Raw genomic sequence first — 27,647 nt, forward strand, 5'->3', positions numbered from 1 at the left:
AGGGAAGGAAAGTACCAATTTTTTTTCCTTTTCTTTTTTTAAACATTTTTGGGAAAAAATATAACCTCTTGAATATTTCATCACCCTTATAAAATGAAAATGTCAAAATAATTATGTGATATTAAGGAAAATTGACTGAAGAATGTTCAATACACCTTAGCCTTTTTCTTTTTTTTTTTTTTTAAGATATTCTATCTCTTGCAACTTCACTCATTCATTATTTATCAATTTCCTACTATGTGCCTTATGGCAAAGCACCAGGTTTTGGGATCCCAAGGTAAAGTAGATGAAATTCTGACCAAAGAACCCACAGTCTAACAAAAGTCTATCAGAATGACAGTGTGATAGAGATACATGCGAGTGTTGGGGGTGGTGGCCAAGGAAGGTGAAATATGCAGGAGGTGACGCCTGAGCACGATCCTGAGCTATGAATAATAACAAGTGAGGAAGCTGATGGCGGCCAGAGCCTAGGATCTCTGTTTAAAGATAGAATGCATTTCAGAATGTTTTATAAGCTATGGATAAGAAGGAGCCAGGGAGAGACGGGTTGGGAAAGGTTGATGACACAGAAAAGTGAAGTAAAAACTGATGGAAGAAAGTTCTAGAAGAAATGGGATGGCCTTTAGAAAAGTTCTAAAGATTAACCATAGATACCAGAAAAGACATCGTGTCCGTAGAAGTTAGAAAGAGGGTGACACTGGTGGGTTTGAAAGTAGAAATGTTTGTGTGAGGTTATAAAGGTGAGACGATAAGAATTTACTTGTGGCGACTTCTAACTTTTCTATGAAGCGTTCACAAAATAGGTAAGGAAATTAGGGAGAATGATGAAAGTCTGGAATACCTATTGTGGGTAATAACGTGGCAAACCTGATCAGAAACACGTGACATTACTGCCAAATAGAGCTGAGGGCCTAAGTGAGGTCTGAGACTTTGAATCTGTAGTTGTGACCACCTCTGTGGGAGTGAGATGGCCTTCACCAGCTCTCTCCAGCCCCATTGCACTGGGAGAAGAACGCATCGCTGGAATAACCTGGGTCAGGGACTGGCAAAGGCGTTATGGGAGAAGAGGCACCTAGGAGCATGCGTAATGCGAGGGTGCTGCTGGGAGCTTGAGGGCATTTATTATAGGATCTAGAATGGAAAAGGGTGAGAGACGAAACCAGAGGGAAAGAAACGTGGGAGAAAAGTGGTGCAGTGTGGAGGACTCAGGAAGCTAGAAAGGGCACGCACTGGAGCACGGAAAGGGAGAGCTGAACGGATAAAGACTGTGGTCAGAGAATGGAAACTTCAAGGTGAAAACGTGAGGCCTCTTCAGTTTCAAGTGATGAAAGGTTCAGTGTTTGGGTACAGGAATGACTGGCTATCAGGATCAAAGAGACCAACCAGCCTGTCTGGGGTGACAGCAGCAGTTTGAATGTATTAATAGAAACTGTGTAACATGAGAAATGATTCAAGGTAGGGAGGTGACAGCTATGAGGAAGGTACAAGTGATGCCCCAAAGGACACCTGGAAGCAGCAGTGCAGAGCTGGGTAACACCAGGGTGTGCGGGGAGTGGTGTGTTAGGGGAAGGTTTTCCAAAGTGTGGGTTTAAACATCTTAATAGGCTGTAAAATCAATTCAGTGCTTTGAAACCACCATTTCTTTTTAAAGAACTAGAACAGAAAATATTAGAGTACATTGGACATAGTAGACATTAATGATGTTTTACGAAGATTTTGCTTATTCTAATTACATAATTTTATAAATGTGTGTGCATGCACTAGGTAGTGATATAAAATGATGCATTTCTTACTGTAGTCACTGCTTCCCAGGAAGCACTCACCTCTCAGACACCTAGAGGGTTTGGGCGGGAAACAAGTGAAGCAGGGTGGGAACCGTGGCCAATTAAATGCTCGTGGCCACCGGAAGCAGTCAGCCACTACTGAGCTCCTACCGAATGACGCCAGGTGGGAAAATAGGGCCACCAGAGTCATCAGTTTTGAAAAGAAGAAATCTCCTTTTCTGTGTGAAATCTCTCAGTGTCCAGCTGCTTGGGAGGTCTGAAGAGCTAGGCTTTGCATGTGGGCTGCCTTCTGTAACCTCGGGTTAAAGGTGAAGAGATGACAGGATATTCTGTGACGATGATAAATTAATTGACATAAGGAAGCTTATTCACACGGAAAAGGGATGAAGGCGTGGGAACTGGAGGAGAGCAACAGCAGAGTGAGCTGGGAAAGGCGGGGCACCGAACCCTTTACCCTGGAGGCCCATCACGTCTTACAGGACTCCACAAGACACGAGATTAAAGGGGTCCAAATGTAAGAGTACCTAAGAATCTCCCTGCAATGTCTGCATCTTTCTATGTTAAAACACGTCCACCTCTCCTTTCGACAGCAGGGAGCGTTTAACTTTCTTTCGAAACCCTGCGACAGACCCCTGTCTTGTTAGCCAATGCCTCAATATTCCAGTTATGGCTGGTGTTGCTGCTTACACGCCTATGGTTTAGTCTGAGCAATGCCACACCACTGTTGTTTAAGAAGCGTGTGTCCAATTGTTGGAATACCTTACTGAATTCTTCCCCAATATTTTCATTTTAAAAAAATGAGCAAAAACGGGACATAAGTGCTAACATTAGTGATACAACAACGGCAGGAAACAGCTTTTATTAAAATTTATAAAATATAGTCAGTTCTCTACTTTTATAGACAACACACTACTGAAAAAATATATAAAAGTCAATCTTACTTCCTCAACCTTCTCAAAATTATGAACCTTTACATTTATTAAACAGCCATTGTTCCTATCCAGTCCAAGTTAATTTTAATACAGAATTATTTTATCTTTATCATCTTTTGTCCTTCTCTAGACTTCATGTTCATTTGTGGCCATTTTCCCAAATAATTATGCTTTATTTTAACCTACTTACCTATAGTTGTTCTGTTTTTTCCAACTAGCCAGCAGTGGTAGCTGAGAAGTGACAACACGCTGATGAAGAACATCGTCGACACAAAGAAAAGAAAAAGTATGTGGAATTTTGCACGTGTATCTGAGAGTTCATTCTGAGGAAAGAAAAAAGAAGACTTCCTTTTCAGAATAGTCAACCTCCAAAATATACTCTCACAAATTTGGTTCTTCCTGAAGATTGTTGAATTTGCCAAAAAAATGCCAGATATGAGAAGTAATAAAATAAATTAGATAATATATCCAAAAGCAACATTTCCCAAAGCAGAGAACTGGTATTAGCAGAGGGGCTTGCTTACATAACATGTCAGAAAGAGTCACTTTAAAAACCGCTCTTAAATTTTAGCAATAGTTTCAGTAATAAAATAAAATGATGGACGTTTTTACCTAACGTTTTTCTTTTGTACTTTATACATATATTCAAGCTTTCCCCAACATCCAGGATACACGAGGGTTTTCTCCATCTACGCTACTATTTGCTTGTTTTAATTACATAACCAGAAACTAATTGTGATAAATTTATTTTTGGACTTCCCTAGTCTCTGTCTTCGGAACACCACTGCACACAGCCATCCCTTCAGCTGCTTCCATTCCTACCTTTTTAATCCTTGCTCCTTTCCTACAGAGCCTGTTTTGGTAATTACCGATTTTGGTATGTCAATTTGCCACAAGGCATTAGTGAACGAAAACAGCTTCTGTTACCCATTCTAATGGCTAGATTCATTTCAACAGAAGCAAAGCGTTAACCCAGAAGAAGTCAGTCTCTAGCAAGAGGATTACAAGGAAGCCTTTAAGCATTCACTCTCACGACAAAGCCGCACAGCCAACCACAGCCTCACAGAACAAGAGCTGCTCCTGCTTGATTTAAACACTGTTTACAGGCTAAGAGGAAGGTTTTTAGCATTAGGTGATTCTGACATCTATCTTCTCCTCTTCTCTTCCAGAGTAACCGCAATACCTTTTAAATACATCAAGTGATTCTTCTATCTCCCCATCTTGTGTAACAAATGAGTACTATACATACTCACTATCAATGTCACAAAAAAGATGGCAAGACTGTCATGGCAATGATGTATTACCTTTGGACAACTCTCTGTAGATTTCCTGCGGCAAAGCTTGTACAAATAGAGACAACGCATTAAGAAACCACTTTTTATACAAAATTATCCTGCGCACTATTGTCATAAACCTTTCACGTTTGGAAGGACCACTAAGACGTGGCTCTCTAAAGGTCATCAACGACGTTTTCTCAAAAACCGCAAAAGACAAGAACATTCTGCCCTCCAAGCACGTTTAGGGTACACTTTACATACCTTTCCACAAAGTTTTTAAAACAGAGATTTGTATCTAGGAAAGCATAAAATTGATTTTTTTAGCAAACAGCTTTTTAAAAACTTCTGATGACTAGTTTCTAAAAACTAGATCTAATAATTTCTCACCTGCCTCACTGGTACTGCAGTAGCCTTCCAAGGGGTGCCATCTCCTCCCCTCCAGTCTACTTTCCACACAGCAGCCAGAGGGACCCTTTATAAGGCCGATGGCGCTACCCCCTGCTCCCCATTCCACGGCCCTTGCAACGCCCGCAGAGACCCTGCATGCCCAGCCGCCTCCTGGACCCCCTGTTCCCCTGCTCATCTACTCCAGCCTTGCCAGCTGCCTGGCATGGTGCCGCTCCTTCTGGGCCTTTACTCTAGAGGTCAGATGTCTCCTCTGTTTGAAACACTCTTCTCTCAGGTATCCACTAAGTCCCGTCAAGTTTTCGCTCAGCTTTACCTTCTTACTGAGGCCTACCACGATCACTCTTAAAAAAAATTCAGATGTAATTGACATATAATGTTATTTTAGTTTCAGGAGTTCAGCATAATGATTCCATATATGTCTATACGGCAAAATGATCACCACAAGAAGTCTAGTTCACACCCACCACCACACAGACTCACAAAAACTTTTTTCTTGTGAGGAGATCTTTCAAGACCTAACTCTTAGACACTTTCAAATATACTTATTAGCCATAGTCACCATGTTGTACATTACAGCCCCAGGCTTATTCTGCCACCTTCTCCCACTTCACCCATCCCCCACCCCATACCTCTGACAACCACCAAAATGTTCTTTGTATCTATGGGGTTTTTTTTTATTCCACATAAAAGTTAGATAATATGGTATTTGTCTTTCTCTGTCTGACTTTATTCCCTTATTATAATGCCCTCAAGGTCCATCGGAGTTGTCAAAAACGGCAAGATTTCCTTCTTGTTCTATGGCAGAATTTATACCATTTATGCAACGGTATAAATTCCATTGCATATTTATACCATAATTTCTTCATCCACCAATGTAAACTTAAGAGTGTTTTCATGTCTTGGCTGTTATAAACAATGCTGCAGTGAACACAGGGATGCAGATATCTTTTTGAGTTAGTGTTTTCCTTTCCTTTGGATATACTCCCAGCAGTGGAATTTCTGGATTGCATAATAGTTCTAATTTTAATTTTTTGAGGACTCTCCGTACCATTCTCCACAATGGCCGCGCTAATTTACACTCCCACCAACAGCACACAAGGGCTCCCTTTTCTCCACATCCTTGCCAAAACTTGTTATTTCTTGTCTTTTTGATAATAGCCATTCTAAAAGGTGTGAGGTGGTATCTTGCTGTGGTTTTGATTTGCATTTCCCTGATATCAGTGATGTTGAGCATCTTTTCATGTGTCTGTTGGCCATCTGCATGTCTTCATTGGAAAAATGTCTATTCAGACCTTCTGACCATTTTTTAATCTGATTGTTTTGTTTTTGCTATTAAGTTGTATGAGTTCTTTATATATTTTGAATATTATTCCTTATCAGATACATAATTTGCAAATATTTTCTTCCATTCAGTAGGCTGCCTTTTCATTTTGTTAATGATTTCCTTTTCTGTGCAGAAACTTCTAGTGTGACATGGTCCCACTTGTTTAGTTTTGCTTTTGTGGCTTTTGCATTTGATGTCAAATCCAAAAAATCATTGCCAAGGCTGAAGTCAAGGAGCTTACCATCTGTATTTTCTTCTAGGAGATTTATGATTTCAGGTCTCATGTTCAAGTCTTTAATCCATTTGGAATTGATTTTTGCCTGTGATGTAGGACTGAGGTTCAGTTTCATTCTTTTGCATGTGGCTACCCAGGTTTCCCAACACCATTTACTGAAGAAACTGTCCTTTCCCCATTGTATCTTCTTGGCTCCTTGTCATAAATTAACTGACCGTATGTGCATGAGTTGATTTCTGTGCTCTCTTATTCTATTCCACTGATCTATGTGTCTGTTTTTATGCCAATAACATACTGTTATGATTACTACAGATGTGTAATATAATTTGAAATCAGGAAGTGAGATGTCTCTAGCTTTGTTCTTTTTCTTCAAGACTGTTTTGGTTATTTGGCTCTTTTGTGGTTCTATACACATTTTAGGATTGTTCTATTTCTGTGAAAAATGGCATTGGAATTTTGATGGGGATTGCATTGACTCTGTAGATTGCTTTGGGTAGTATGGACATTTTAAACAATATGAATTCTTCCAACCCATAATCACAGATTATTTTTCCATTTATTTGTGTCTTCTTCATTTGCTGTCATCAATGTCTCATACTTTCCAGTGTAGAGATCTTTCATATCCTCGTTTAGAGTTATTCCTAGGTATTTTATTCTTTTTGATGCAATTGTAAATAGGACTGTTTTCTTAACTTCCCTTTCTGACACTTTGTTATTAGTGTATAGAGATGCAACAGATTTTTGTATATTGATTTTGTAACCTGCAACTTCACTGAATTTATTAGTTCTAACAGTTTTTTTGTAGACTCTATGATTTTCTAATATGTCACTTGAAAATAGAGACAGTTTAACTTCTTCCTTTCCTATCTGGATGCATTTTATTTCTTTTACTCGCCTAACTGTCCTGGCTGGCTAAGACTTTCGATACTATGTTGAATAAAAGTGGCCAGAATAGGCAACCTTGTCTTGTTCCTGATATTAGAGGAAAAGCTTTCAGCTTTTCACCACTGAGTATGATGTTAGCTGTAGGCTTGTCAATATATGGCCTTTATTAAGCTGAGGTGCATTCCCTCTATACCCATTTTGTTGACAGTTTTTACCATAAATGGATCCTGAATTTTGACAAATGCTTTTTCTGCATCTATTGAGATGATTATGTAATTTTTATCCTTCATTCTGTTAATGTGGTGTATCACGTTGACTGATATGCAGATGTTGAACCATCCTTGCATCCCTGGAATAAATCCCACTTGATCACAGTGTATGGTCCTTTTAATGTATCGTTGAATTTGGTTTGCTAGTATTTTGTTGAGGATTTTTAAATCTATGTTCATCAGGGATACTGGCCTGTAATTTTCTTGTGGTGACCTTGTCTGGTTTTACTATTGGGGTAACACTGACCTCATAAAATGAGTCTGGAAGTGTTCCCTCTTCCATTTTTGGGAAGTCTGAGAAGGACAGATGTTAACTCTTCACCTGTCAAGCCACCTGGTCTGGGACTTTTGTTTGTTGGGAGGTTTTTGATTACTTATTCAATCTCCTTACTATTAATCAGTCTGTTCAGATTTTCTATTTCTTCATGATTCAGTCTTGGTAGGTTGTATGTTTCTAGGAATTTATCCATTTTTTCTAGGTTATCCAATTATTTGGCATATAATTGTTCACAGAAATCTCTTTGATCCTTTGTATTTATCAGTTGTAATGTCTCCTTTTTTTTTTTTTTTTAATGTTTATTTTTGGCTGTGTTGGATCTTCGTTGCTGTGCACGGGCTTTCTCTAGGTTCTCTAGTTGCACCACCAGGGAAGCCCTAAGAGCTGGTTTCTTGTAAAGATAAACAGAATAGACAGGCCTTTCCCTTGTCTCACCAAGAAAAAAATAGAGGACTCAAAATCAGAAATGAAAGAGGAGGACTTCCCTGGTGGCACAGCGGTTAAGAATCTGCCTGCCAATGCAGGGGACATGGGTTCGATCCCTGGTCCGTGAAGATGCCACATACCGTGGAGCAACTAGGTCCATGCACCACAACTACTGAGCCTATGCTCTAGAGCCCACAAGCCACAACTACTGAGCCCGTGAGCCACAACTACTGAGCCCGCGTGCCACAACTACTGAAGTCCGCGTGCCACAACTACTGAAGCCCGCACACCTAGAGCCCGTGCTCCACACAAGAGAAGCCACCACAATGAGAAGCCTGTGCACCACAAGGAGGAGTAGCCCCCATTCACCACAACTAGAGAAAGCCTGCGTGCAGCAACAAAGACCCAACTCAGCCAAAAATAAACAAAACAAAAAACCAAAAAAACAGCTCTTAGTTTCACTCATCTTTTCTACTATCTTTTTAGTTTCTGTTCCATTTATTTTCACTCTGATCTATATTTCCTTCCTTTTAGGGTTTTTTTAAAAATTTTATTTTTGGCCGCTCTGCACGGCATGTGGGATCTTAGTTCCCCAGTCAGGGATCGAACTCAAGCCCCCTGCAGTGGAAGCACGGAGTCTTAACCACTGGACCACCAGGGAAGTCCCTAACTTCAGGCTTTCTTCTTTTTCTAGTTCCTTGAAGTGTAAAGTTAGGTTACTTGAGATCTTGCTTACTTCTTAACACAGGTTTATCTCTATGAACTTCCCTCTTAGAACTGCTTCTGCTGCATCCCATACGTTTTGTTATGTTGTATTTCCATTTTCATTTGTCTCAAGATATTTTTTGATTCCTTCTTTCATCCATTGGTTGTTCAGTTGCATGTTTAATCTAAACATATTTGTGAATTTTCGTTTTTTTTCTTGGAATTGATTTCTAGTTTCATATCACTGTAATTAGAAAAGATGCTTGCTATGATTTCAATATTCTTAAATTTGCAAGACTTATTTTGTGACCTAACACGTAACGTATCATGGAGGACGTTCCATGTGCACTTGAGAAAAATGTGTATTCTGTTGCTTTTGGATGAAGTGTTCTGTATAAATTTGTTAAGTCCATTTGGACTAAAGTGTCATTTAAGTCCAATGTTTCTTTCATTTCTGTCTAGATGATTCATCCACTGATGAAAGTGGGGTATTAAAGTCCCTTACTATTATTGTCTTGCTGTCTATTTCTCCCTTTACTTCTGTTAATATCTGCTTTATATATCTAGGTGCTCCTTTGTTGGGTGCATAAATGTTCTTTTTTTTTCTTTTTTTTTCCCTGTGCCATGTGGCATGTGGGATCTTGGTTCCTTGACCAGGGATCGAACCCACGCCCCCTACATTGGAAGCATGGAGTCTTACCCACTGGAACGTCAGAGAAATCCCGCATAAATATTCTTATCTCAGATATCCACTAACTTCCTTCAAGTCTTGCTCAAATTTAATCTTCTTACGGAGGTCTGCCATTATCACTCTCTTTAGTGCTATAACCTGCACCCGTCACACCTCCCTCCCCACACACTTGCTAAATCCCTTACTCTGCTCTACTTGTTGTTCACAGCATTTACTTTCTAATATACAATATAATTTACTTATTTATTATGTTTATTATTTGTTTCCCCTTTCTCAAAAGTACATTCTACAAAGACAGATCTCTTTGCCTCTTCTGTATATTGATATATCCCAAGTGCCTACAACATATGTGCCTGGCACATAGTAATTGTTGAAGAATGGAGAAAAAAGTAGACTTAAGTTTATTAGTCTTTCCTTACTCATGATGAATCTCAAAAAGTTTTTTTTTTTTAAATTTATTTATTATTATTTTTGGCTGCGTTGGGTCTTTGTTGCTGCGCGTGGGCTTTCTCTAGTTGCGGCGAGCAGGGGCTACTCTTTGTTGTGGTGCGCAGGCTTCTCAATGCAGTGACTTCTCTTATTGCGGAGCACGGGCTCTAGGCACGCAGGCTTCAGCAGTTGTGGCTCGGGGGCTCTAGAGTGCAGGCTCAGTAGTTGTGGCACACGGGCTTAGTTGCTCCGCGGCATGTGGGATCTTCCCAGACCAGGGCTCGAACCCGTGTCCCCTGCATTGGCAGGCGGATTCTTAACCAATGAGCCACCAGGAAAGCCCTCAAAAAGTTTTAAAATATTTATTTTTTAATTAAAAAATCATTACATGCAAACACAAGTTTCTGATAAAGAATGGGAAATTCTACAATTTGGACTTCATTCATCTGGCACAGATTCATCTTCATTTATTATTTAAAAAAAAATTTTGGCCATGCTGCACAGCTTGCAGGATCTTAGTTCCCAAACCAGGGATTGAACCCTGGGCCACAGCAGTGAAGGCAGCGGTCCTAACCACTGGACCACCAGGTAATTCCCTCATCTTCATTTAAATAGGACCACTGAGTATGGTGAAGTAGGTTGTAAACTGAACAAAGCTGCCCAACTAGGGGAACAACAGAGGCTAAAATTCATTAGGCTGATTGACTCAAGTATCTGGATGTTGGAAGAGAAAGATCTAAATTAAAATTTTGGCTTCCTATACTATTAAGTATGTGACCTTGTTAGTTACCTAACTTTTCCAACCTCAGTTTCCAACTCTGAAAACTGGAATAATAATAGCTCCTTCTGCATTCATTATATTTTCTTCCTTTCTGTATTCTTGATGCTCTGGCATCTGAAGCCTTGCTGACTGGGGAGAGAGTGCCTCTCCCAGGGCCATCCAATTCTTACAGAGATAGCAAGGAATGTACCTCTCATATACAAACTAATCAATCCAGAGCCCATACTCCAAAACACCTCCTTTCTCTGGCTCTCACACTCCAGGGGGCAATACTACCCTGCCCTAATCACACCAGACAACCAGGGACAGCCTGTATCCTCAGAGACCACTGAAATTATTCAAACTAGCTAACCCTAAGTGCATTTACCCTGCCTCACCATGCTTTCCCATGGGCCCTGTGCCTTCTGCTTCCTGAGCAACTCTGGTGCTTCCCTGTGTGGCCCTGCACGGGGTGGCATGAACCCTCCCTTGGAACTGTGAGTAACACACTATCTTTTCAATGGTTATCATCTCCTCATCTGTCAGCTTCACCATACCTGAAGAATAATAAAACCTACATTTTACAGTACCTTCATAGGGACTTCCCTGGTGGCGCAGTGGTTACGAATCGGCCTGCCAATGCAGGGGACACGGGTTCGAGCCCTGGTCCGGGAAGATCCCACATGCCACGGAGCAACTAAACCTGTGCGCCACAACTACTGAGCCTGCGCTCTAGAGCCTGCAAACCACAACTACTGAGCCCGCGAGCCACAACTACTGAGCCCACATGCCTAGAGCCCATGCTGTGCAACAAAGAAAAGCCACCGCAATGAGAAACCCGCACGCCGCAACAAAGACCCAACGCAGCCAAAAATAAATAAATAAAATAAAATAAAATAAAATACCTTCATAGGGTTTTTAGGAAGAGTAAATACAAAAGTACCTTTAACCACAATAACTCCCACCTTCAAAATCAAAGATTTAAATGGAGGGAGGAAAAAAAACCACAATAAAAATGCCAGAAGAAAAGCTGGGTAAATATCTGTATAAATTTACAGTGAACAGAATAAAGCCAGAAATCATAATTTAAAAGTACTGCTTTAAAAATATAAAATTTTGATTTAGTAAAAACAAAAGCAAACAGGGTTACAAGACATCGATCAAAATTGTGGAAAAACATTTGCAACCCACAACAGAAAAAGGATTAATATCTCCAGAGACAGGAAACAGATTAGTGGTTACCTGGGGCTGGGGATTTCACTTTTATTACTGTAAAACTGCAGTAAGTCTCATCATCTGAAATAAAAGTAATTACTTCCCTAAAACCGATAGTATGGTTGGAAACAGTTTGGATTACTAAAAGAAGCTCACTATATCCTATTTAATATTCATTTATTTACAAACATGTATATATGAAGGTAAATTTTAACTCCATCTGTCTTCTGAGCCATTATAAACTCTAACTAGTAAAATTAAGTATGTCTACTTATAATAAAGAATGAAGGAATTACTTATGAAATAGCATCTTAAAAAGTCCTAAATATATGTTTTAAGATAGAAAAAAAGACTTACCGTCCAAAATTTTATAAAGTACTGTAAAACTGTTGTAGCCACGAAAAGGCAATATAATAGAGAGTACAATAAAAATAGCAGGAAGAATTTGTAATTAGAAAATCCCACACAGTTATTCACCCTAGAAGAATAAAGAAAATCACACTGTAAAAATAAGACAAACTCACAGAAACGAAAACTAGAATGGTGTTTGCCAGGGGCTGAGGGGAGGGGAGTAGGGAGTGTTTAATGGGTACAGAGTTTCAGTTTTGCAAGATGAAAAAGTTCTGGACGCCGGTTGCAAAACAATGTGAACGTACTTAACACTGCTGAACCGTACACTTAAAAATGGCTAAGATGGCAAATTTAATGTTTTTTTACCATAATAATAACAAATAGGACAGATGAAAAAACTTAAAATCACTATAACTAGAAAATGGGTCATTTGGGAAGTAGGGAGCAGTGTCTTAATTATGGATGTGTGTTTTAAATAAATTCTGTAAGGAATTTGGAATTTCAATGTTAATTCTTAGTAGACAATTACTTGGGTTAAGAACATCAGAATATATTTTTAAAGGAAAACATGTAGCAGAAACATAAAACTAGATCAATCTTGATATCTATGAGTAATTAAACTGACCTTCAACATTTAGGAATGCTGAGGTAACCACTCCGAATGCTCCCCTCCCACCTCTCCCCCCCACGTCATTTCCTCCGGGTTTTATACGTACCAGGGACAGTGATGGTCCATCTTAAGGATACACCTAAGAAAACAAACGAACACAAGAAAATCCATGTAGAAAAATTCCCCTGATTCTAATTTCTGAGATATATATATATATATATTTTTTTTTTACTTAAAATTTTCCCTTTAGCAATACATCTTAGAAAAACCAACCCGGTAGACGTTAGGTTAGAGGCAATTTCTGTTATTTCCACAAATACTTTTGTAGGTAAGAAGTAATGATTTTTCACACTGAGAATTCAGCTGACTTGGACCACATCAAATAACATTTTAATATACAGATATGGTGCATATAGCACTTGGTACATTGGCTAGATCTAGTTTACAAAGTCAGCTGAGGAAAGTAAAATGAAAGTTATTTTAAACATGTGCAAGTGATAAAACTTTAGAAGCAAATATTGTTAAAATATTAACACTGATGGGCTTGTAGGTGGTTATTTTTTTCCACAGATTTTATACAACTCTATCCCATGTGTAAGAACCACTGTATTTTTATAATCAGAAAAAAAAAAACCCCAAATTTGCCTCCTCACCAGTATACGTAATGTATATTTGCACAAAGTTAGACAATGGATCATTTCAAGTAATACAACAAATGAGTAAACTGATACCCAAAAGGTTAAATGACTTGTCTCACTCAAGTTCAAGGACTCACTGGAATTCCCATACGAGGGGTCTTTCTTTCAACACACTACCTTCTCACAAGAGCATAAGGGATAAAATCTTTGAAATTTTTGGGGGAACAACTTCAGAGGTGGTAACTGAAAGTAATAATGGGACTTCTCTGGTGGTCCAGTGGTTAAGACTCCGTGCTCCCAATGCAGGGGACCAGGGTTCGATCCCTAGTCAGGGAACTAGATCCTGCATGCCACAACCAAAGATGCTGCGTGCTGCAACTAAGAGCCGGTGCAGCCAAATAAATACATAAATAAATATTAAAAAAAGAAAGTAATATTTTTGTGGTTTGTTAGGCTTTAATACCAACATTAATAATAAAAACAAGAAAAGTGTCATGATGGTCTTTTTAATCCAGGAATTAAAGTTATCTTTCTCAAGGGGGTGGGTATTACTTACTTGGTCATCAATATTACATTAAGCACATGCACAAGAAGTACACATACTTAAAGAAAATTCTAACAACTGGTACAGGAACTGTTATCAAAGATTACTTCAAAGTACATTCTAGCTTATATACATATTTATGTTAGCTCTGCATACAGAGCAAATAATGGGAGAGGATACAGTATTTTTGCTAAGTTCCTTCACTTTCTGTTCTCCCATCTCCAGTTCCAGTACTGGGGTTAAATGAAAGCCAAAGAGAAACACTTACATGTCACATGCTGAGCAGTGATGCGCACGGTCAGGCTTAATCAGCTGACATCTCTCACAATATCTGACGGCTACATTCAAGAATTAAAAGGAAGTTGTTGAAGAATGTATGTTTAGAGTTGAGTTAATTTGACTATAAAAATTTGCTTTCATTTCTTACAAACAACTCTAGGAAACTGACAACTAATAATTTTAAAATAATACCAAAGTTCATTGGAGAGCTTATGAAATCCAAATGTCAAGAGGCAGAAGGGAACCTCAGAAATGTACCTGGCCCAGCAACGTTCAGATGAATAAGGAGATCCAAGGAAATAAGGAACTGGTATAAAGTCAAACATGTAGTTTAGCGGCAAAACTCAGATACACTAAGACCTAAATCAAGTATTTTCTCCTACTGTACCACGATGTCTGTAGTAAAATATCAAAACGTTCTCAATTATCTCCCACCCCATCCCAGATAAATAGCAAAATTGAAAACATACTATTGCAAAAGAACTCTAAACTTCTTCCCACTAAATTCTAATATATACAGTTTGTATCTTCATTCATTCAGAACATAATGAGCACCTACTAGGGGCCAGATATCGCTCTCGGCATAAATCCCCGCCTTCACGGAACTTACACTCTAGTGGAAAAGACGGGGAGTAATAAGCAAGGCAAGGTAACAAAAGAAGTAGTATATTAGTGATAGGTGCTGACAGGAAAAATAAAGCAGGGAAGGGGAGTTGGGGTACTGTAATTTTAGAGTCATTTGAGAAAACTGAAACTGAAAGAAGGGAGCCGGTCAGTCACACAGCTCTGTGGGAAAAGAGGAATCTGAGGAGAGGGAACAGGCCTCGGGTGGGAGGGTGCTCAGTGTGCAGGAACAGTGAGGGGCCGGTGTGCCTGGAGCAGAGAGGAAAGGAGGAGGGCACGAGGCAGGGTCGGAGAGGCTGGGTCAGGCAAGGCTTGTTCTCCCCACTCCGCTCAAGTACTCTGAGAGAAGAGTAAAAAGCCAACTGGAGGGGACTTCCTGGCGGTCCAGTGGTTAGGACTCCGTGCTCCCAACGCAGGGGTGCGGGTTCAATCCGCGGTCGGGGAACGAGGATCCTGCATGCCACACAGCACAGGCAAAAACAAAAAGCCAACTGAACGAAGAGCTCCACCAGAATCTGCAGAACATTCAGAACCTCAGGTTCTGGTTTTTGACATCTAAGTAAGTGACAAAATAGTTCTTTCAGATTTATGAGGGAAATGTCCCAAGACTTCACAAATCAATAATTCTTTAAAACCATTATTTTGGATGAATAGAGAATAATAAAATTACAGTGAGATGCTAACCTTTTTCCATATCACGGCCTCCAAAGCAAACAAATGCTTCTTGGCAACAAGACAAATTACTATGGGTCTTTCACTAGAGCTGAAACTTTCACAGACTTACAGCATTTGACTAATAAATACTCTACGGGATCTACTGTAAGTGCAGTGGACTTCTTTTGGGGGTATCCGCCTGGTCTGTAGGTCGCTCTCTTTCCAGGAAATGATTTCAGACCCCTCTTCTACCTGGACTGTGTGAAGCCACCCACCTCCCCCTTCTGGTCCACGCTCTCGCCTATGAATCAGGGCTGAGGGGCAGTGAGCTGTATCTCAGGGGGTGGAAGTGAGTAACACGCGATGGCCACGCTTCGCCACGTGGATGGGGTAAGAAAGGGAAAATCACTTTAAGGGCAACAGTGTAGAAAGGGAGCAGATGCCAGGGGGCAGCAGGAACAGCTGCAGGAGCCCCTGTGGCTCCCGGTTCTCAGCTCCAGTTCTTCCTTGCAGTCCTGCCCTCGGGGCACAGGAAACACCCACCACTTTCTTACACCATCCCGTGTGTTATGGTAGTTTCTTTTGCGGGGAAGGGGGAGTTAAAAAGCTTAAGCTGTTGTCTGTTACTTGTGATCATTAGGGCTAACAAACATAGTAACAGCACAGAAAACAGGTTCAAATAAAAATTTAAATTAAACATACCCTCTAAAAAGTAGATGGACCATGTCATGTGATAGTGTTTTTGGAAAAGAATTTGGCCGTATCTATAAAAGCGTAAGGCATGCACACTCTCTGCCTGGGATCTCTGCCGCTAGAAAATTTATTCTATAGACACGCTCTCACCACAACATGGTTTCAATAACAAAACACTAGGAGTAACGAATTATGAAGATAGTTAAGCATTTTATGATACACTACGTAGACTTTAACAAGAATTCTCCATACAAAATAGACACATATCCTAAACTGGAAAAGTGCAAACATATTAAGTGGAAAAAAGCAAACTGCAGAATAGTTTGATATGCAGCATGTTTCATATCTCTGAGGGGTAGAAGAATATATGTATTTTTCTCTTTACACATCCCAGTACAATGTATCCACCTTCAGACTTGAATTAACATATATAAGGGAGACACAAAGTGTTATTTTGAAGCAGTGTTAGAAGTTACACCTGCTAGAAGGCAGCTACCCAGGTAACCAAATCTGTACTGGTTAATACCTATCCACTCTCATTGTTAAAATGTGAATTGATTGTGTATAAGTTTTGCAATATTCTGTTATATATAAAAAATTTCTGCAAGGATATACAAGAAGGGTGGCAACCTCTGGGGAGTAGTGCCAGGGTGAGGGGCAGACACTTCTCATTTGGTATCCTTAAAAAATTGTTTTAAAATCATGTTCCTGTATTACTTTTATAATTTAAACCAAACTTCAAGATGAAAGGAATTTATACAAATATCCACTTATTAAATGAATAAGCTATACCTTACTGAGGGCCTTCTGTAGTACCTTGGCTAGACTGGACACTAGGGAAGTGAAACCATACAAGGTAGAAAAAGCAGAGCAGGTATAAAGGACCTGAGAGGTCTCCTAACTCAACCTCTCATTCTTTAGGTTAGAAACACCCCAAAACCTACAGAGAAAAGAAGTAGTTTGCCCAGATCATCTCCCTCGCTGTCTCTCTCTGAGTGGTCAGATCGGGGACCAGAGCCCAGGGTCTTATTTTCCTTTCCCTCTACACTTCCTCCACTCAAAATTCTGCCACTGCTCTGAGATGAGATGAAACTAAACAGACTTTTCAAGAAGCCTTTTTAAGGGTCTTGATGACTGAGTAGATAGAAGAACTGAAGTAAAAGCAGCAGTCAAAGAAAACTGGTTTCTAGGAGGGGTGGCCAGAAGAATGATGCTGCCAGTGACAGAAACAAGCTTGATGGGGGCGGGTGGAGGGAGGGGGGTTAGGTTGTTTTTCTTTCTTTCGTTCATTCATTCAACAAATATTCAGCCTCTACCCTGTGACAAACACGGCTTCATGCTGAGAGTATAAAGTTGAACAAGACAGACTTCCCTCCTGCCCCCACGGTGTTAGGTTTTGCTTGACCTGAATTGGGATAACAGGTCACTCAGGTACAGCTATCCTTCGGAAGGTGGAGGTACGAGAATGGAGCTCTAGTGGGCGCACGTGCCAAGCGGAGTGCCAAAGCCCCGACAAGGGTCTCCAAGGGCCCTGGGGGAGGGCAAGGCAGCCTCACCCCTCTGAAGGCGCAGCCACAGTCCACGCCTCTGTCTGACAACAGGGAAGGGTTTGGGCAGCAAGCGCAGGCTCGTGTGACAACATCCCTCAATCTGCTAGTTCACAGTAAGAAAAGGTAACTCAGTCTGAAAACTATTAAAGAAAACAAATCGTCTGAGACACAGTGAACCAACGATCACAATATCGCAGTGTCAGAATTCCATGGTTAAAAACAGCTGAAGGAACAGTACAAAAAGAATTGGGACGAGGCATGCTTGTAAAGTGGGGTTAAAAAAATGTAGGAGGAAGAATAAACATTCAAAGATGCAAAAATAACTAGAATGGAAAAGCACAAAGAAGAAAGTTTTTCAAGCAGTTAGAATGACAAAAAGCCACCAAACTTGGTTAGGAAGAATGAAAGCCAGCTGCCTGGAATCTGCTGGGAAGGAAAAGAGGCCCAGGGTACAGACAACTTACGAGGGGACCTAGTCAAAGGGAAGAGAAAATAGAATGGTAGTTGGAACACATCAGAACCAAATTTTTGTTGTTGTTTTTAAGAGGAGATACACTTTGAAGTACACCTGAAAGCAGAGGGAAGAAATGGGTTGGAAATTATTAAGTGAAGAAGCAAGATTTTTAGGAGCAAACTGTGGGAGAAGGGAAGAAAAAGGTCAGCAATCTTTATGCAAGTTTAATAAAGGACAAGAATGCAGACCCCAAGAAGGAAGCGAGGTCCTGAGGGACAGCCAAGTGTGTGCAGGTGCAGGGCAGCCCCCAAGCCTGGAAGCAGCTGGGACTCTGCCGCCATGTTTCATACTGGTTCTCTCCTACTTACTAGCTTGTGACCTTGGGTCAGTAACTCATTTTCTCAAAGCCTCAATTTCCTCTTTTGTAAATACAAATAATATGAAGCGCAAAGGACTACTGTGCAGATCAAAAAAAAATCTGGAACATATCAAATTCCCAGTAAAGCAGTTATTATCGTTACAATAATATTATTATTTTTGATAAAACATAAAGTGAGCCTCTAGGATGGGAAAGATTAGTGAAGGGGAGAAAACTAGGGAGATCTTTCAAGTGTATAAGCAGCCATTACGGAGAACACCCAGGAACAGATTCACCCCACAAACGCCTCCTGGGGGCCTGGGGGGCGACGCACTGCTGTGTTAGGGCCATGGACGGAGATCCCAGGGCGAGAGCCTCAGGACAGAGTCAAGGCGTGAGGAGCGCAGACAACCAGCAGACAGTGAACTGAGATCTACAAGGTAAGAATGTGAGAAGTTCAGGGAAGATTTTAAAAATCTCTTCTTGTTTAAGTGAATAGAAATGGTTGAAGAGAGTTGGACAGTGAATTAAAACTTTAAAGTAGATTTAGGGAGGAGAAAATAATCATTCTAGGAAGAGAAAAAGACATAAAAATAAAAGGTGGGGAAGGACAGAGTTTTAGCAGAGTTGACACAGGGAAATGGAGCAGGAGAAAGCTAAAGAGAGACACTGGTTGTATCCAGACTGCGGAGGTTTAGAAAGACTCATTTTGTTTCCTTAATAGATGAGATGTCCACGGGGTTCAAAAAAGCACAAAAGGAGCTCAGTGACAGTCCCCATGCCCCTCCATGAAGGCAGCTCCGCCACTTTCACTCATCTCTGCTCTAAGAAAGATCCACTTTCTATAACATGTGGTTCTGTAACTTCATTTTTTAAAGAATGCAAGATATTATTTCTATAATAAGAAAAAAAGAAGAAAAACCTCCAATGTTCTTGGGGATTCTAAGCAGTAGAAATGCAGTATAAAATGGTGCTCAAGGGCAGGGACTCTGTCTGCAGTCAGAAGATAAGGTGTAAATCCCAGACCTTGCCACTCGGGGACTTCAGGGCCCTTCCCTGTGTCTCACTTCTTCGTCTCTAATGTGGGGATAAGTGCTGCACTGTCTCAGAGGGGCATAAGTAATCACCATAAAGTGCTCAGCAAAATTCTGGTGCACTATTCAACAGACGAAGGGTATTTTTCAGAGTAGTGGAAAGCCATTAAAATTAATGAAAAGTAATAAAGCTTTAAGGGTAAAGATTTTACATTAGCAGCTTTTAACTCTTTGGGGCATAGGTACTGCTCTGAAAATCAAAAGAATAGGCTACTTCAAAAAGTACCCAAAATTTTGTGTTTAATCTCACGGTTTCATTAATTCTCTGAAATCCTGGGACTTTGGGTTAAAAACACCTAGGGAATTTCCTGCCGGTCCAGTGGTTAGGACTCCGCGCTTCCACTGCAGGGCACATGGGTTCGCTCGCCGGTCAGGGAATTAAGATCCCGCATGCCCCAGCAGCGCGGCCAAAAAAAAAAAAAATCTAATCTACATAACTGCAGCTACTAACAACTGTTGTAAACTAGACATTTTATAATTGAATATAAAAAGGGATTACTTTAAATTAGCTCTCGGACTTCCCTGGTGACACAGTGGTTAAGAATCTGCCTGCCATTGCAGGGGACACGGGTTCGAGCCCTGGTCAGGGAAGATCCCACATACCACAGAGCAACTAAGCCTGTGTGCCACAACTACTGAGCCTGCGCTCTAGAGCCTGCAAGCCACAGTTACTGAGCCCACTCGCCACAACTACTGAAGCCCACATGCTGCAACTACTGAAGCCAGCACGCGTAGAGCCCTTACTCCGCAACAAGAGAAGCCACGGTAGTGAGAAGCCCGCACACTGCAACGAAGAGTAACCCCTGCTCACTGCAACTAGAGAAAGCCCGTGGGCAGCAATGAAGACCCAACGCAGCCAAAAATAAATAAACGTTAAAAATAAATAAATAAATAAATAAGCTCTCATTTACTGAAAATTTATTATTGTACACTGAGATCTATACTAAGTGCTTGTCTCATTTATGTATACTTCCAGAGATTTAGAGACTATTATTCTCATTTTAAAATGAGGAAACCAGGGCTTAGAAAGTTTAAGTGACTCTCATTGCACTAGCAATGGAAAAGCTGGGGTTTGATCTGAAATCCATGTTTTCATTCTATACGGTAATGTATTGGTTATGCAAAGGGATAGTATAGGCATACCTCATTTTATTGTGCTTCACAGATACTGCGTTTTTGTTTTTTTTTTTTTACAAATTGAAGGTCTGTGGCAACCCTGCATCGAGCAAGTCTACTGGTGCCATTTTCCCAGCAGCATTTGCTCACTTTGTGTCTCTGTGTCACATTCTGGTAATTCTCAAAATATTTCAAGCTTCATTATTATTTTATTTGTTATGATGATCTGTGATCAGTGATCTTTGATATTACTGCTATGATTTGCTGAAGGCTCAGATGATGGTTAGCATTTTTTGGCAATAAGGTATTTTTAAATTAAGGTATGTATGTGTTTTTCTGACATAATGCAACTGCACACTCAACGGGCTACAGTACAGTGTAAACATAGCGGTTACATGCACCGGGAAACCAAAAAGTTCATGTGACTTGCTTTATTGTGATATTCACCTCATTGCACTGGTCTGGAACCGAACCTACAATATCTCCAAGGTGTGCCTATATGAAATGCATGAAAAATTTAAATGTCGGTCAAATATCCCCTCCTAAAATCTTGCACAAATTTTAAATTTTCTTAAGTCAGAATGTGTACATAATTACACAAAGGTAAAGCTCCTTTTATTTCCCCTCAGAGTTGAGAAGCATAGGGGTTCTATAGGCAGAGCACCTTTTCACATACTACCTGTATGACTACCTGTATGACCTTCAACAAGTTACTTAACCTGTCTCCGTTCCCTCGTCTGTAAAATGGAGAGAACAGTGTCTCCCTCACAGGCTGGTGTGAAGTTTAAATGAGTCTGTATGTGTAAAGAACTTGGGTCAGAATAACTGTTAGCTATCACCATTATCTGGTATTTGCATGAATTAGTGAGATGTATAATACATAATTTAAAACAATTTCCTGTACTTAAATGACCAGTCTGGCCGCTCACAGGTCCATCCCTATCGGTAAGGCTCTGCCCCTGAGAAAAGGAAGCTGCTGCAGTCACAAACGTCAAGGGGGCCAGTGGAACAGACACGGCTTTGGAACCAGACAAACCTGACTTCAAATTCAGGCTCTCTGCATACTAGCTTTATAACCTTGAACAAGCTTCTTCCCCTTGATGTCTTTTATTCTCCCCATTCTAAGTTAGCACATTCTTGATTTTTTAAAAAATTACTCAGTGATGACACAAAATATTCAAATGCAAACCAGGATTTCCAAATGATGGTTTACTAAAAATTATACATGAAATTTTTACCCATGAAGATTGAGTTGGGAAAAAAAAAGAAATGCAGAAAAAAGAGATCCACATTAAAGTGAGCCCCTTAAAAAATCTATTATCAGGGGACTTCCCTGGTGGCGCAGTGGTTAAGAATCCACCTGCCAATGCAGGGGACAATGGTTTGAGCCCTGGTCCAGGAAGATCCCACGTGCCGCGGAGCAGCTAAGCCCCGTGAGCCACAACTACTGAGCCCACGTGCCTAGAGCCTATGCTCCACAACAAGAGAAGCCACCGCAATGAGAAGCCTGTGCACCGCAACAAAGAGTAGCCCCTGCGCGCATCAACGAAGACCCAATGCAGCCATGAATAAATAAATTCATTTAAAAAATCTATATCGACATATGTACATACCTGTTATCTGAAATACCATGTAAGATACACAACATATGAAAATCCTGTTCCCACAGATGCTATTTGTGGCAACCACAATATCCACTTAATAGTCAAATCATGCAAATATATCTTGGCAAAAATTACCATATTTTAAAAATTCTTTGGGAAGAAAAGCTGAAGATTTGTTTTTCTTACTCTTTGAAGCTGATGTGGTATAGATAGGTAAGTCCCTTGCTGCTCTTCTCAAAATTTCTTGCTGTCTTTCTTGGCTGAATTCCTTTTCGTAACGTTCCTTTTCAGAATTGGACAAGCAGAACTATAAAAGGAGAAATAACTATTAATTCTTTTTAATCCCATGACTATTAACTATCAGGCTCAGAAAAACAAAGTTTTATCCAGAACAGAAAAAACAAAAATATTTCCTTCTATAAAGGCAAAACTTGTCTTCGAATTTGTTTAGGAAGCTAAATTAAGCACATTTTAACAAAACCACATACCTCTGACAGATTGAGAAATATTTGCCCTCCATACTAATGATGGCAAAGAACATGAACTAAATCTTTTTTGCATTTTTGTTTTTTACAGAGAAGATTAACTTTTCCCATCAAAAAGGGCTTAATATATATTTTCTGTTAGTAAAAATTCTGGTGTTTGAAAGTTAGTGTCAAGAGATATGGAAGGATGTCCAAAGAGTCACTTGCTTTGCGTAACAGGCTAAATCACAGGCATGGGGCCCTACTATTTTCTGGCCAAATTTCTCAGTGAGGACAACAAGTCCTTCTTTTACTACTTTGTTTTTGCTTTTAAAAAGCTAATCAATCAGGGTGCTTTCTCCAGAATTATTAAGGATTGCCAAGGTAAGCACCATCTCCTTTTCTCAAGGAGAACCCTTCCTTTATAGAGCTGTTTCCAGTTTCCACTTCTGAAGTTCTAATTCCCGTGTGTGGGCACCCTCCAGCCTATTTCTTTAAATAGCATTTTCCTACAACGGACTTGTTCAGTTGCTCTTCTTTTCTTGTCATCCCAGCATCTCAAGGACCTCAGTTTTATGCCTCTATTTTATGTAACCAGGAGTTTTTTTTCAGTTTCTATTGGTCTTTATTTCACAGATTTTTTTAAAAAACAAAAAAACGGCCCTAGACATGCCCTTGATCATAGTTCATACTTTAACAATACTGTTCCTCAATTTTTATTTACTTACAGGGTTTTGCTTGAAAAGGTCTAAGGAGTCATGACTAAAACTTTATCTTTTAAAATTTGAGTATTTTGGTCTACCTGCGAACTCAAGTACCAAGCCTTCCACGCTCTCAATGCCTCATTGTCAATAACGGCACTGCCTTCTTGATGCAGCCTCTTCTGTTACAAACGGGGCGATAGTGCGGCACAGGCAGGATTAAGAGCTCTGGGGTGAGGAAACTGTGATCCCAAGCAGCTCAGGGAATTTTCTAAGGCTGCAGAGTTACTGGCAGAGCTGATATAAAAACACAAGTCTCTTGAGTTCTACGCTAGTATGTTTCCCTCTGTGTTGCTAACGTGAAATACGTGTTCTTTCTTTTTACAAACTTGTTACTCTAACCTGACCAAAACACGATGGCTTAAGAAGTGGAAGAGTCCATTTAGATTACCTAGCCTAGCTCCCACAACTAAATCTTGATGGCACACAAGAAATCCCCAATTTACTTATAAAGGACAAGAAGTAACATGGACATATGAACAGGACAGAAAAAAATCACACACAATCTTAAAGTTGAGACTCTGGAGGTCACTTATCTAAACTCCCAGGCAGGCTGGAATCTTCAGACATTTCTGAGATCCACCCCCTCGAATACTTTCAGGTACAAAAATACTTTCCTACTTTGTAAGACGGCCCATTCTCTTTTAAGAGAACTGTAACTTGCTAGAAAGTTCTTCCCTGACATGCTGCATCTCTGAAACATTCAAAACAAAGAATAAAAATCATATGGTATAACGTTAAATATATATTTGGAAAAAAAGATGCTCTAATCAAATTTTACAGTTTCCTTGTAAAATCTGAACAGAATTTTCCTGGGCTGAACTGCTTCTAGCCAGGCCTCAAAATCATTACTTTTCCGTAAGAACTATGGTTATAAATTATGAAAAGCTTAAACCAAATGAAAATCTCAAGAGACACCAGGATTTTAGATGAGGAATGGAACAAAACTTAAAATGAACTAGAGTTTTGAAATTATTACTGTCTATTTTTCATTAAATACTACTGAACAGAATTCAAACTATGAAGTGCCATTATCTTAAATTTAATGTTCAAATGGTTCAATTTAAGTATCTGTTACACACCAATTAAGAGCTTGGCACTGTCCCAGGTACCAGGGCTCCAAAGATGAATAAAAAATACAGCCTTTGCCTTCAAAAACACATTCCTATAGTTCAGTACGAATGTTAACCATGTAAACAAAGAATTACAAATCAGCAATTCTTGCAAGGTGTGATCAAAGTTCCCTCAGGAGGGGTGAGGGCTGTCAATGAAAGTTTCTTGGAAGAAGTGGTACCTAAACGGGGTTTAGAAAGATAAACAGGAATCGTCCAGGAAGACAAAGCAGGAAAGAAAATTTTGGCAAACGAAGCGGCATATGGAAAACACAAAGAGGTGAAAATAGTATATTGAGGGCAACACACTACTTGAATACAGAGTTCCAGGAAGAAGCAATGGACATGAAGTAAGACTTCAGCTCGTGAAGGGTCTGTGTACCAGGCAAATGACCAGCCCACTGGCAACCTCTGCAGGAATGCCAGAGAAGCGACGGAACCATATTTTCTTTTTAGAAAGATGACACTTAGCGATGGAAGATGCCTACCAGCTTTTCTGCTGCTTCCTCCTTACCATTCATTCATTCAAGTATTTAGCAATCTGTTATATACTAGGTCTGATTCTAGGCAATGAAGATACAGCAGTGAGTAACAAAGAGCCTTCCTTCAAAAAGCTTATCCTTTCGTGGAAGAGATAACTTATAAAGGTCTCAGCTTTAATACCACATCTTCAGAGATTTCTTTGATCACACTATCTAAAATAGCTTTTTTCCTAATAGCTTTTACTGTTATGCTCTGCCACATCATCGCTTTCTTTTTCTAAATGTATCACGATTTATAACATTTTATGTTTGTCTCGTTCTTTTTATTCCCAGAGCCCACCAGTCTGACAAAGAGCAGATGCTCAGTAAATACTTGCTGCCTGAAAGAATGAAAAAAAAATGCCTACCTTTATAACTTAACTTCCCTAAAAATGTATAGTTTTTGCTTTTTAGACCCAACCAATCCCCCTAGATCCAAGCCCAAAGTGTTGCTCAAGCCTCTACATTTAGAGTCCTTTTAATGCGGTCATGAACACCTATCTCACAACTATGCAATTTCTTATCAAGAGCTACTCAGGCAGCCCAGAGTAAGCTTATTCAGAAAGATAATCTTACATTCCTGTTCCTGGTTGTCACTGCAGCCTAGCTTAGCTGGCCCTTCATGATTGAATAATCAATCCCTTCAATACTTACTGATGCCCACTATGTGCCAGATAGTGGGAGAGGGATATAGTGGAGAACATGATAGAAATGATCCCTGCCCTTAAACACCCGACGACTTAATAAGGTGATGCATACAGGTAAGCGGGCAATTACAATACTAGATGACGAGGTCCGTGACAGGGAAGGCAGATCGTGCCACAGAAGGGCCACTGGACACAGGCTGTCAGTCACACTTACAGTTACACTTACAGGAACAGGGGAGCACGAGGGATGGAGTGGACGTAAAGGCTTAGTCAAGCACTGGGCTAAATGCTAAATGGGTACAACATTGCAAATACAACAACCAAAGAAGAAAAAAATAACTTAGATGGCACTTATGTGCTAGGCATTCTTTTAAGCACTTTCCCTATAGCATTAATTATATATTATTATAAATACCATCAATCACATGTACGTATGATTAATTTATTTAACCCATACAACAATCCAATAAGGTGCATACGACTACCATCCTCACTTTACAGAGGACGTACCTGAGGTACAGACAGCTAAGGGGCGTGTCCAACGTCACGCGGCTAGAAACGCAGAGGCATGAGGCAGACGAGGCGGTCTGGAGCTGGGGGCTGAGTTCTGAACCTCTGTACTATCCTGCTTCTCAAAAGTATTACCAATTGTTTTTCTTATTATATTTTTTATTTCCTGTAATAAAAACTATTTACTTTCACACATGCTATGTTTCCAACAGCCATCACTACTAGTAATTGATTAGATAAAATTTGGTCCTTTTCAACTTAAGAGATTAAGATATGGATGGCAATTTGTAATATAACTTTAAGGGCTGACTAATTATTAGCAAATGTTTGAAGAATATATTTGAAGAAACAGTAAGCGTGATGAGTGGTTTACATTATCCCTTAAAACAAAAGCCCCAGTACAAACAATGGGCAATGAGTTTGGCGTTACCCACTACTGCTGAATGGACGTGCAGCACCCAGCAATTCTCCTCCTGGGCATCTGCCCCTAAGAACTATGCATGTACGTACGTGTGCTAGAATGTTGATGGTGGTCCTATGTGTAGCAGCCTGAGACTGCAAGCTGCCCAACGGCCCATGCCCATCAACAGTAGACCAGATAAGTAAACTGTGTTATATAACACAGCAGAGGAGGGAGCCACAAGTGTATACAACATGGATGAATGGCACACGAAGAGAACGTTAACGAAAGAAGCCAGACACGCAAGCACACGTCCTGTGTGACTCCATCCACGTGAAGTGCAGACCAGGCAGAGCCAGTGGACGCTACTGGGTGGGTAGGGGTCGGGGGAGCAGGAGAGCGGTGTCTCGTCAGCAGTGACTGGGGGGCGTGTGAGGAGGCTCACGGGAAACCGGTCATGTTCTGCCTCTGGAACTGGGTGCTGGTTACTCACGTGTCCAGTTCATGAAAATTCGTCAAGTGTACATTTATGGCATGTAGAGTTTTCTGCATATATGTTCTATAAAAAGTTAAATGGAAGCTGATATCTTTAAACATACGTCTATAATTTTTAATGGCTTTTGATGAATTTACTACAAAGGGAAACAATTACATTATTACCATCATCTAATATTTGAGTGCTAACCATATGGCAGGTCCTATGTTAAGAGCTTTACATGAACGAATCTCACTTAATCCTCACAGGCATCCTACAGAGACGGGCATGACTGTTAGCTCCACTTTCCAAACAGAAAACTAAGCCTTGGATTCATTAAATAATGTGTTAGAGCAGAAAATCAAACTCAGGCAGTCCTAACTCTAGAGTATATATATATTCTTATCTATGTAGCTATTCTAAACTTTAGGTGAAGAGAATTCAGTCAGCTATATCAAGGCAAAAGAGACATAGTGGTCTTCGGCTTTACTCCACATAAATGTGCACTCATATTATTTCCAAGTGGAACCTCCAAGTAGAAAAAACACCAGCCACACTAGGTGTGACAAGC

At 40.1% G+C, this 27,647-nt stretch overlaps 1 protein-coding gene across 3 annotated transcripts in view; it reads right to left on the reverse strand.

The window, feature by feature from the left end:
- ZDHHC20 (zinc finger DHHC-type palmitoyltransferase 20) overlaps nt 1–27,647 on the reverse strand; it is a 69,289-nt gene that overhangs the window by 9,580 nt on the left and 32,062 nt on the right. For all 3 annotated transcript variants that reach the window (XM_036831599.1, XM_036831598.1, XM_036831600.1), the window contains exons 4-8: nt 22,373–22,493; nt 14,029–14,098; nt 12,685–12,717; nt 11,975–12,095; nt 2,907–3,039 (exon numbers count right to left, since the gene is read on the reverse strand). In XM_036831599.1, coding sequence (XP_036687494.1) covers nt 2,907–3,039; nt 11,975–12,095; nt 12,685–12,717; nt 14,029–14,098; nt 22,373–22,493 — 478 coding nt within the window. The remainder of the gene's footprint in view (nt 1–2,906; nt 3,040–11,974; nt 12,096–12,684; nt 12,718–14,028; nt 14,099–22,372; nt 22,494–27,647) is intronic.

The sequence above is a fragment of the Balaenoptera musculus genome, chromosome 18 (genome assembly GCF_009873245.2).
Source record: "Balaenoptera musculus isolate JJ_BM4_2016_0621 chromosome 18, mBalMus1.pri.v3, whole genome shotgun sequence".
NCBI lineage: Eukaryota > Metazoa > Chordata > Mammalia > Artiodactyla > Balaenopteridae > Balaenoptera > Balaenoptera musculus.